The sequence below is a fragment of the Meriones unguiculatus genome, chromosome X, assembly GCF_030254825.1.
Source record: "Meriones unguiculatus strain TT.TT164.6M chromosome X, Bangor_MerUng_6.1, whole genome shotgun sequence".
Lineage (NCBI taxonomy): Eukaryota > Metazoa > Chordata > Mammalia > Rodentia > Muridae > Meriones > Meriones unguiculatus.
This window is the reverse complement of record NC_083369.1, coordinates 19,453,921-19,465,922: the sequence shown is the minus strand read 5'-3', so window position 1 is coordinate 19,465,922 and position 12,002 is coordinate 19,453,921. Positions and strand designations below refer to the sequence as shown.

The 12,002-nt window shown below is 38.9% G+C and overlaps 1 protein-coding gene across 5 annotated transcripts in view; it reads left to right on the top strand.

Moving 5' to 3' along the window:
• Arhgef9 (Cdc42 guanine nucleotide exchange factor 9) overlaps window positions 1-12,002 on the top strand; it is a 156,039-nt gene that overhangs the window by 117,370 nt on the left and 26,667 nt on the right. For all 5 annotated transcript variants that reach the window (XM_060375143.1, XM_021661660.2, XM_021661659.2 and 2 more), the window contains exons 6-7: window positions 484-613; window positions 7,009-7,140. In XM_060375143.1, the coding sequence (XP_060231126.1) occupies window positions 484-613; window positions 7,009-7,140 (262 nt within the window). The remainder of the gene's footprint in view (window positions 1-483; window positions 614-7,008; window positions 7,141-12,002) is intronic.

Sequence of the window (12,002 nt, the reverse complement as noted above, 5' to 3'; positions counted from 1 at the left end):
TTCAGAGAGTCTGGCTTCAAAATCTTTGTTCTTATGCTTTATGCTACAGCTATCTCCTTATTGTACCAGAGGAAAAGTAGCATTATTATTCCATGGTGACTATTGACAGAGACTCCTTAGCAATACAGATAAAAGAGATGTCTAGGGCGTTTGAACTATGCCACATGTACTGCTTCTTTCTTGATCCTTGTCTGGTTTTGACAGATAAGACACAAATTGAGATGTATAAAATTAAAGAGGTCCATTTCCCCTGTGAAAGAAGTTTACAGGTAGGATATCTGTGGGGCTGGCATGGTTTCTGCATGAACATAAGTCACAAAGCCATCTCTTCCAAAACTAGGACTGGAAATGTAGTTGTTCTTTTGATGTGAATTAACATCTGATAAAAAAAAAAGACTCTTATTAAGGAGGAAGAGTCGAATGGATTTACGGTTCGTATATTGCACATTGATTCATCCTCATTTTACTCTTGTATCTTGACAGTGATTACAGATATGTTGCAGCTGCTTTGGCTGTCATGAGAAATGTGACTCAGCAGATCAATGAACGCAAACGACGCCTGGAGAATATTGACAAGATTGCACAATGGCAGGCCTCTGTCTTAGACTGGGAGGTAAGGCACCTTTACCAACAGAGGTGTTGGGAGGCCCCACTTGCTTGTTGAACAATTTAAAAGAAATGAGAAGGGTTTATACTCAACCCAAGGCAACGCTTCCTGCCAAGGAAGAGTTGTTTAGAGTATTCACTGAAGTTTGATGAAAACCATTCTAACTTTATTTTATTTGCTTTATTGCTTTTTTTTATTTATTTTACCTTACTGTGACATATTAAGAAATACAGTGTCCATCACTTAGGGTGTTGTTAGGAAACAATTGGATTGACTTAGTACTTTTCCAATGTTCTTTTTGTCCTGGATTTAAGATCACGAACTTCAAAGGTAGATTTGAAGTAGCACATGCCACTATGCTCCAAGGAACACAATGTAGGTTTGGTACTCTTGTTTATAACCATGAAGAATGACAACTATACTTCTTTTGCTATTGGTGATATCATCTTATCCTAGCATATCTACTAGACTAATAAAGCATGCGTATTCTAGACCATAACTATCATCTTGCTCTGTTTTTATCATCATTCTAAATGTAATCTCTGTCACCTAGTCATCCCAACACCCACAGTTTTTTTGAACATAAAAAGGAAATGACTGAAATCATTAAGCTTTCCTTCCCAGACAACACAAACTAGGAGTAATAACATTCCTTACTCATCTCTCAGGTCCAAGTTGTGTGACCTGATAGTCAGACATAACCAAAATGAAAAATGTCAACAGGAAGGAAGTGGCATTCTTAAACTTTGTGGTGATAGAACAGAAGTAGATCCAATGCCTTGTTATTTTGCCCTCAAATCAGATACAATTTTCTGTGTTTAAATAATAGTATTTCTTTTAACATTTAAATTTTTTAGTCTATCCCAAGGAGCCATGATTAAGTCTTAACAAAGAGTTAGTCAATGTTTAGACAAAATGCTGAGACTCATAACCAAACTTTGGGCAGAGTACAGGAAATCTTATGAAAGAAGTGGTAGATAAAAAAAAAAAAAAAAAAAAAAAAAAGAAGTGGTAGATAGCAAGACCTGGAGAGGACAAGAGCTCCACAAGGAGAGCAATAGAACTAAAATATCTGGGCTCAGGGATATTTTCTGAGACTCATACTCCAACTAAGGTCCATTCATGGAGATAACCTAGAACCCCTGCACAGATGTAGCCCGTGGCAGCTCATTATCCAAGTGGGTTCCTTAGTAAGGGAAAGAGGAACTGTCTCTGACATGAACTCAGTGGCTGGGTCTTTGACCACCCCCCTGAGAGAGAAGTAGCCTTCTCAGGCCACAGAGGAGTACATTGCAGCCAGTACTGATGAGACCTGATAAGCTAGGGTCAGATGGAAGGGGAGGTGGACCTCCCCTATCACTTGACTTAGAGAGAGTCATGAGAGTGGATGAGGGAGGGAGGGTAGTATTGGGAGGGGATGAGGGAGGGGGCTACAGCTGGGATACAAAATGAAATGTAATTAATGTAAAAAGATAAAAATTAAATTATAAAAAAAGAAAAAAATTCTGCTACCTCTATTCTTCCTTATGTGGATAATTTAAAAACACCATAATTATTGTCAGTTGACACATTTTTATTCTGTTTGATAGATAATGTCTTCTAAGAGAAGATTAGCAGAGGTACCAAGATAGATAGATAGATAGATAGAGAGAGAGAGAGAGTATATGTATTTACGTATATGTAAGCCCTCTTGCTTATAAGGAGAAGCCATGACTGGCCCAGATTTACTAGAAAGTAATGGATTCTACTTTCTTTTTTCTTTTGTTCATTTATTGTAGCAGAGATAGGGAGCTAGACAAAATAACTATAAGCAAACCTAACAACAGACCCTCTGAAACTGTGTTTGACAATACTTTTTTTTTTGTCTGTTTTGCGAGCTTCCTTGTAAAGAAAGGTACCTAAAAGAAACTGAATTCCTATTCTCTAAAAGATGGCTCCCCTTCCCTGAAACATGTTTCCCCTTCTAATTTTTTAGTTGTGATCTGAGTCTCCAGACATAAGAGGGGTGAAAAGTTTGAAACCTTTCTGCCTACCCAAAGAGCTGTATCTTTATTGAGCTCCGTAGCTTTGAGTTGTGGTTTCAGGAACCAACACCTGAGAAGTCTTTCCTCTTCTATCCCCTGCCTGAGGAAGAGCCTTGAGTGGACACGTACAGTTCATTCTTATAGTGTTTCTAGAGAGAGGTGTGTGGGGGGGAGTGAAGAACAAGTGGAGAGCGAAGGAGGCAGGTGATCTCAGACAGAGGGTGCCTTAGGCAAGCCTTACAAATCATCAAGCAAGTAATGCTTACCAGTCTGGGCCTCTCCTCTGACTCTCAGATATTTAAAAAAAAAAAAAAAGTCCTTGTGGTGACTTTAGCTATATTCATCAAATTGAAACACAGCATCCATGGGGGAATCCTTAAAAACCTAATCTCCCCAGAAGAGGGAAAGGCAGTATGGGTAATATGCAGGTAGTTGTTGTTGATCTGGTAAATTAGACTATTTGGCTGGAGAATAGAAATTAAATTACTGTCTGTCTCTTTCTCCCTCATGTTTTTCTCACGAATATTCAGATTTCTGTGACTAACTCCAGTTACCATTTCAGTCACCAGCCATATCCTATGGAGACTACTCTACCCCTTATAACTCCCAGAAAATAAAGAGATAAGTTAAATTGCCATGTATTCCTTGAAGTGATTATAGCTTGGGACATTTTCTAGTAGCTGGACGGAGGAAAGACTGTTTCCAAGGACTGTAGTTTCTGGAAATTTTCCGTTTCTAAATTCTCTGGTTCTGAGCTTTGTATGAGCTGTCATTTTACCTCCTTTCACATTAAATCATTTTGTAAAAAATAAGGAATGGAACATAGCCCTGATAGTCTTTCTTCAGCTTTTTTTTTTCTCTGAAGATTTTCAGAAAGTGCCCATGGTTGTAACTCATGTTTGTGAGCTGGATCATGTGGTCATAATTTTCTCGTTATGGTATCCCTCTCTTTCTTGCCTGCTTATATAATACCTTACATCCTTTTCTAGTTTACTATTGGATAGTATATTCCAAAGAAACTGGAAGAAACAAACAAACTTAAAACCCAGTATGATAGACACAGAAAAGGTATCAATTTAAAAGTGAAGGTGAGTAAATAAAGTATACTCCTTGATCCAAAAGAATAAACATAGGCCCAGGTCGATTTATCACTTTTCTACACTTTTGGACGGAAGTTGACACAGATACCATTGAAGATTAAACTGGTTGAAAAGGATGACTTTCTTTTGCACTTTTTTCAGGACTATTTAAACTTTTTGACATTAAAACCTGAATTTCTCATGAACAAACATACTAAGTCTCATTCATAGCTATTCTGGGATGTATTCAGCTTAAGGGCCACAGGATAGATATACCTGCTAGGCCATTCCAGCCAGAGCTTCAACATCAGTTTTCCTGTAAATCCGAATAAGTGAAGCTGAACAAAATGAGTTACATTAGATAAAGCCTACTCCTTGAGACTATGGCTTCAAAAAATAGGAAAAGCTCTGAAGAAAGCTCAGGGTAGGCTTTAATGGTCACTGCTCATTTGTTAACCACTTATTCATTCGTTAGCAGATCATTTGTTGAATTCATACTCTATATCAAGCTTCATTCTGTGTTCTAGAAATGTGTTAAGTGGTAGAACAAAGTTTCTATAGTTTATGTTTCAAGAGGGATGAAGGGATCAAAAACAACACATAAGCATGTTATCCCGCATATGGATAGAGAATATGGAGAAAAATAAAGTATTCTAATGGGCTAAAGTAATGGAAGAATTACCAAAAGGAACAGCATTTGAGAAAAGACTAAAGAAGATAAAGGAGAAAAATCATTTGGCTTTTTTTTGTGGGGGTACATTTAAGGTAGAAGGAAAAGCCATAACAAAAAGCCCCTGAAATAGGAAAATGTACATTCCAAGGGGTGGGGGAAAGGCCAGTGTGGCTAGGAGAAAAAGCAGAAGATCGAATAGGAGTAATAGAAGGTCAGGCTGTATAGTCTCAAAGGACTTTGGTTTTCATTTTCAGTGGAAGAAACGGGGTGATTTTAAGAATATGTGACATTAGAAGACTTGCTTTTTGAATAACCTCTCTTTGTATGGCCCTTGCCAACCATTACAGAATCTGAGATGAATCAGACATGGCCTTGTTCATCTGGAATAGACAGAAGGGAAAGTGAGAAGTTTGCATTAAATGCTGGACAAATGCAAAAACCCAGAGGCAGTGGTAATGGATTGTACTTTGTGGGGCAAGATAAAGAGATCTATGGTGAAAGTGAGGCATAGGAGACAAGAATGGAAGCTCTAATCAGTGAGAATATCCATTCCCTTATGTAAACTTAGCATATTCCTCACACAAACAGATCTGATGCTTTCAAGCAGCCATGTACAGTGGATCAAACAGGAACTGCTCAAACTTCTTTCCAGGGATACAGAGTGAGTTGGTAACATCACTGGACACAGAACACAGTTATTTTACCAGTCTCATCTCACTACTCTTACATTGCAGCTAATTTTTCTGCTAGGCAACATATCATCATTCAAATGTAATCCTGTAGTTAGACCCATGGGATTGTTAACTTTGATCTGCCTCTTTGGATAAATTGTTTCCAGTTTCTCTGATTTATGATTTTTGAACGGTTACAGCTCATCCTTTATCAGTTTAGTGAACTATGTATTAGCACCTGGGGTGCACAGTAGTACCCAAGATGAATATTACATATGGAAAGTTTACAATGTGATATGTGTATTCCTAAATATTTATATATGTTTATTTAAGCATTCTTCACAACATCTATACAAAGTTGTAATGTTATATTCTCAAAAACAATGAAGAAACTAAAACACAATGATGATATGTTAGTTGTACAAGGTTACTTAGGTTGCACCTATAATCCTGGTACTCAAGAAGCCTCAGGAGGAAGAATGCAATTTCAAGGGCAGCCTGAGCTATATAGAAAGTTCCAGGCTTGCATTGGCTACATAGTGAAACCTTACCTCAAAAGTAGTCATGTTTGTCATCAGTTTTTGTTATTAATCAATTTTTATATATTCTTTGACTTTATACACATTCAAAGTGGATTGTGGCACATATCCCTCTTGTATCAGAAAAGGGCAGCTCTGAGAAGAGGTCTGCCCCAGCCCTATGCATCCAAAGGCACAGTGCTAGTATGTCAACTCAAGAAAGACTATTTACCTTTGTCTTGGGTACTCTTATATCTAAATTTGGATCCTAGAGTCAAAACAGTATTTCTTGAGCTGCTTTCAAGTTCTGTTATTAGAAAATAATCCACTGAGATCTCCTTTTTTTTCCAATCCCTTGAGTAGAGGAAATGGTACAATTAAAAATAGCATTTCCTGATGTCACTCTTTTTAGAATATTATTCTACCAGAGCTACATGCTTGTGATTATTTCTGAAGAAATATAGGATTTCTACATTTAATCTAACCTTGGGTATAAACCTAACATTTTACTGTAACGGTATCAGAGCTGGTGCTATACATAGTTTTGTTTTTTCTTATACCTCATTTAACAGCTGGTAAAAACATACTGAGGGAGAGGAAGGCACTTTTGAGTCTAGAAGCACTGTAATTTATTAAATTATAATTTATTAAAGAGTAAAGGTGCTCTCTGGAGATAGATTAGGATGACGTTGTCCATCTGTAGCTACCAAGCTTCATGATCCTGTCCTATCACGTGACCTCTTGGTACTTGAAGATGTAAATTGGAGCAAGATTATTTACCTGCCAGAACGTTTGTGACATCCAGAAGACTAGAGTGAATCGTACCTAACCCAATATTTGACCCATATATGTCCCCTGGAATGATGAGTTTCTTTTCCTGGGACACTGCCTATTACTCCATCTTCACATAGGCTGAAGCATGTGTAGTAAAGTTTCTAATTTTATCATAAAATATTTTATCCCCTATTTCATTTTGATATGGAAAACAGAAAATTTTCTACCACCTTTTCAGGCTTACTCTTAAAGTGATAGACCAGGTAGAAATTGAGAGACTTGAGCAGAAAAAAGATTCACAAAAGATAACAAGAAGGAGATAAAAAGAATGCCTGCCTGCCTGCATGTCTGACTTATGGGTCTCCCTTAGGCTCAGAGTAAATAAGAACACTGGAGGAATGGAAGGAGATAGAGAGAATAAGGAAGACTGACTGGTTAAAGGATATTCTTATTTAACCCCAGAGTAAATAAGAATCTGAGTCTTCTTACTTCCAGAATTGTAAACCTTTTAAGGGAACCCAGAAATCTGTCTTTCCCTCCATCTCTGCAATCTCTTTGGCTACTTCCTACCCAAATCTATGCTCACCTTTCTGTATTTCTGTGTAAGGAACTGTACCAGCTCTACTACCTGGCTACCTCTCACTGTCACATGTCCTTCCTAGGGAGAGGACATCTTAGACAGGAGCTCGGAGCTGATCTACACTGGAGAGATGGCCTGGATCTACCAGCCCTATGGCCGTAACCAGCAGAGAGTCTTCTTCCTGTTTGACCACCAGATGGTCCTCTGTAAGAAGGTAAACTTAACCTTTTCTTTTCTGAGAGAGGTAAGGTCTTCAGGGAGTACTACAAGCTCCTACCCTTTCATTATTCCCAGGTTTTTAGAAGTGACAAAGGAAATTGGCAGCAGTTCCATACCAGCAGCACTGGAATGGAATGGATTTCATAAGCAACAGTGAAATGCTGAAGTTAACACATTTTATCCTTGTATCTTTTATGTTTTCCCTGATAATCCCTGTGGTATCCTTTCTGAGCTCCTTGCACCCACAGCAGTTAGCCAGCAAGTTTGTACCCGTGTTGAAGAATATTGTGTTATTTGTATCCTGCGTAGCTATGAATAGCTTCCTAGGGTACTTTTCTCCATTCCCACTTCAGTGGGGACACCTCCCTACTTCCTACCCAAGGAACAAAGGAGACTACCAACAAGGGAGACTACTTATTCAAACAAGTAGGTACCTTTATGCTACAAGATCTTCATACTCTACGCAAAGTATAGCATCAGTCCCCCCCCCCCCCGCTACCTCTATGAATGTTGGTTTCTTATCTACTTCTTTTGTCAGAAGGCTAGCATATGCTCCCAACATAATCTCTCCTGTGGGATCCTAATGAGATTCTTTCATGATAGGAGGCTCAAACCACTGTTATCAGTAAGACTTGCCAGGGAAGAATTTTGAATCAAGGGGAAAAAATAGCAGAGAAATCAGAGTGCTCAGACTGACTTTGTTCTCATTCTTGGTTTTTTCTCTATTACATAGCTACGTTGCTGTCTTTGTTACCCATTAGCAAATGCCCTTGAAGATGGGTGCTAGGTCATGACATGCCAAGTTAAACACTAAGCACATATCTGTTTTATGCCCCCTGCTCTCCCTGTATGTGCATGCGTGTGGTGTGTCCTACATTAAATCTTTATGCACTTGCCTTTCACAGTCAATTGAGAGAGTAAATTGAGCTTAGATTCAAACTGCATTGCTGTTTACAGATAAGTTCTGAAGACTAGATCTGGAATCAATAACCTGATAGTTAATTAGGGTAGTTATTTGAATTGGATCTGATCCTGGAAAAGAAAACTTGTGAATTGGAGACTCAGCAAAACATCACTGTTTCTTTTTAGCTTCCCCAGCTCTTACCAGAACTTTCATATAACCAGGAGGCAGAATTTCTGAAGATTAGTAAAGACAACAAGGAAGTTCTCAGCTTATCAACCATGTCACCAACAGGCATTTGTTCTTTCTTCATGCTAATGTATGTTCATGCTTAGAACAATTAGTAAGGCAGAGGAAGAGAGGCAAATGGAAAAGGAGAAGGAGAGACAAGGAGAGGTAAAAATGGAAGAAGAAGGAGAGGGGGTGGAAGAGAAGGAGGAGGGTTATTTCAGGGTTCCACACCTGCCCAAACTTCTTGATTTTGACATCCGTCCCCAACATACAGTTGCTTTATGTAAAATGTGAAACTGAGTTCTGAAAAGCAGTAGCTATAGGAGGTAGTGTTAGGAGCCCAGATACAAAAGAATGAAGCAGAGCCTAGAAATAAGGGAAAATTTAAAAAGCTGGAACTGTAAGCTCTAATTAGGAGCAAAGGGGCAGCAAAGAACCAAGATGATTCTCTTAAGACAAGTAGTGAAAAAAACAATGATTAGGAAGATGCCAGAAGTTAAGGGAGTGCTTCTAGGTTCAGAGCAGTCAAGTCGAGAGCATGGGAAAAGCAAGCAACAGAATGGCAAAGATAACAGAGAGCTTGATGAAGGTATAGCTTCTCTTGTGAGAGTTTTCTTGTTTTAATGAGGTCATAGGCTTTCTCTCCAGAACAGAGTCAGCCTGGAGTTCAAGGCTGTTAACTCCACGTACTTGAATATTCTTCATACTGGGTTCCCAGAGTCGAAAAACTACAGCCTTGTTATGTAAAGGCTAGTAAAAATGTCTGATTTTTATTGAGTCCATGGTTGAGCCATATTATCTATAATAAGCCTTTCTATTTATCATATAGGAGGTAAACTAAAAAAATGGTAATGGAGTGTAAAGAAGGTATACAAAGGAACAAGGTAATTTTTCTGCCAAATTGTTACCATTACTGAAAAACAAAACAAAACAAAAACAAAAAAAAAAAACAAAAAAAAAAAACATGGGAATGGTTGGGAGAACACAGCTTCCTCCAGTTGAAGATAAACCTTGAAAAAGGAATAAGTGGGAAAAGGAAGAGTAGACTAAAGTGAGTAAAGGCTCAGCTCACTCATCTTATTCACCTCTGGAACACAATTTAATTGGTTCCCCAAAACCTCAGTTCCTTTTTTTTTCCATAAAGAAAGAATGGGCTACTCACTGCACATGGCAAGCAGGAGAGCTGGCCCTGCCTCTCACTGGCTGCAGCATTTGGGAGAACAGGCCATGCAGGTCACTTTGACAGTTCAGTAGAGCTTACCCTGGTGGTGTGAGCATGGGAGAGCCAGTCCAAATATGTTAGACTAGAAGAGCTGGTCCCATGCCTAGCTGGGGCAGAGCTGGTGAGCTAGCCCTGGTGCCATTGCTGTGGAAGAGCTGACCCCTATGGAGTGAGCACAAGAGAGCCAGTCCTTCCTCCTGCCAGCTGCCACAAGCAGGAGGGCTGGCACTGCTCCTCACCTGGGCAAAGCAGGACAGCTGGTGGGCCGAACAACACAGCCAGCACCCAGGTTCAGATCCAGGGCCTTTAGTTGGCCTACCCCATCTGTGAACTGCTAGAGTGCATGAAGGGGCCGGTCCTGCAGAATCAAAGCTGCAGGATATCATCAATACAGGGAAACAACAGAAGAGGAGTTTCATTGGAGATGCAGCATAATAAAAGCCAGAAGCCTTGAACCAGACTAATGACTCATTGCAATGAACATTTGCAAGTAAAGCTATTTAGGCAAAAGGGTATAATGTGTGATACATGGTGACACACTACAGTTTCTAAGACAAGATTTTTGTATGTTATTTTTTTCTTATTTTTATTTTTTCTTTGTCTATGGGGGGTTTCAATGGTGCAGGGCAGATATGGAAGGATGTTGAGATGAGTGGGAGTGGGACAAAAGTGCATGACATGAAACTCACAAAGTATAAAGATTTTTAAAAAGAAAAAGGAAGAAAGAATGGGCTGGCTAATTAACAATAATTGAATATGACTACATTAATCTTTCTGTTAAGCCCATGTTTAAAAAGGGCCCTTCACAAATGTGACATTTAATAAGACTAGTACAATATTTTCATAAATCCTGAAAGGTTAGTTTGAAGTCTTCAAGACAATATTAAGGATTTCTAAATACATGAATACTGTTGAAAATAAAGGAATAAGTCCTCCTCCCCTTCCATCTGACTCATCAGGACTCATCAGGACTGGCTGTATTGTCTTCCTCCGTGACCTGATAAGGCTGCCACCTGCTCAGGGGGCGGTGATCAAAGAACCATCCACTGAGTTCATGTCAGAGACAGTCCCTGTTCCCCTTACTAGGGAACCCACTTAGACACTGAGCTGCCACGGGCTACCCCATCTGTGAACATGAGCAGGGGTTCTAGGTTATCTCCATGCATAGTCCTTGGTTGGAGAATCCATCTCAGAAAAGACCCCTGTGCCCAGATTTCTTGGTTCTGTGGTTCTCCTTGTGGAGCTCATGTCCCCACCAGGTCTTTCTATCTTCCCCTTCTTTCATATGATTCCCTGCACTCTGCCCAAAGTTTGGTTATGAGTCTCAGCATCTGCTTTGATACACTGCTAGGTAGAGTCTTTCAGAGGCCCTCTGTGGCAGGCTCCTGGAGATGAGGGAGGCAGAGAGAGGGCTACAGTTGGAATAAAAAGTGACTAAACTTTAATTAATATAAAAAATTAAATAAAATAAAAAAGAAAATAAAGGAAGAAAAAAACAAGTGTTTGTCTGACAAGCCCTTATATGAGACAGAAGGTCTAATGGTAACAGAGGAACATAATGTCCTTTACCAAGAGGAATTGAAACCCAAAGGATCTGAGGTTGTAATAAATTATCTCACTGATCTGAATTTTCATTTTAAGAGGATACTCCATGACAGTCACATCTGCCTTTATGGGACCTGTAATATAATAAAATTTAAGTGTAACATAATGGAAAATATATATACCTTTATTTACTGAAATAACCCTTAGATGTCTCTAGTGGAATTGCTTTATGTAATCTTGGCAATATTGTTACTCCTAATGAAGTCTGTGACAAAACTATAGATAAGAAAATATACCAGCTTTCAAAAACAGAAACTATATTGTGAGAAATATAAGGAATATAAAGCATTGTTGATTATTAATATTTGTCTTTGATTTATCTTTTAGTTAAACAGCGGTTATTCCTAAACCATCTGTATATCTAACTCACCACACAGAGACTAGGATATATTTAATTAAGCTAGAGCACAATGCTGGACAATAGTTACTCCATTCTAAACCTCCAAGCCAGCATAGTTTCCTACCATTCAGATTTTACCCATTATACTTAACTTTTAGTCATATCTTACGTCCGTTCATCTCTCTTCATGGTTCAAAGTCCTCTCCTGCTGATCTCTGCTCTCCTACCCTTCCCAAACACTTCCTTCTACTCCCATCTGGACCAGGATGTCCCACCCTATTGTCTCCATTGCAGAGCACTGGCTGGTTGTTTTATTGACAGTACAGAGAACAAATGGTGGCATGTTTACACAAACTTGAGACAGGTGATGTTTAGAATAAGCATCCCAATACAATGTTTGGACTGAAACCAGATAGTGGGGTAGAGAAATCGGCACTGGAATGAACAAGGGTAAATTGTATATATTCCACAAGAAAGTTATACCAACACTAAAGTAATGATGAATTGACATTATTTGAATGGCTCTGTGTTTTTGTGTTCAAAATTTCATATTCATTA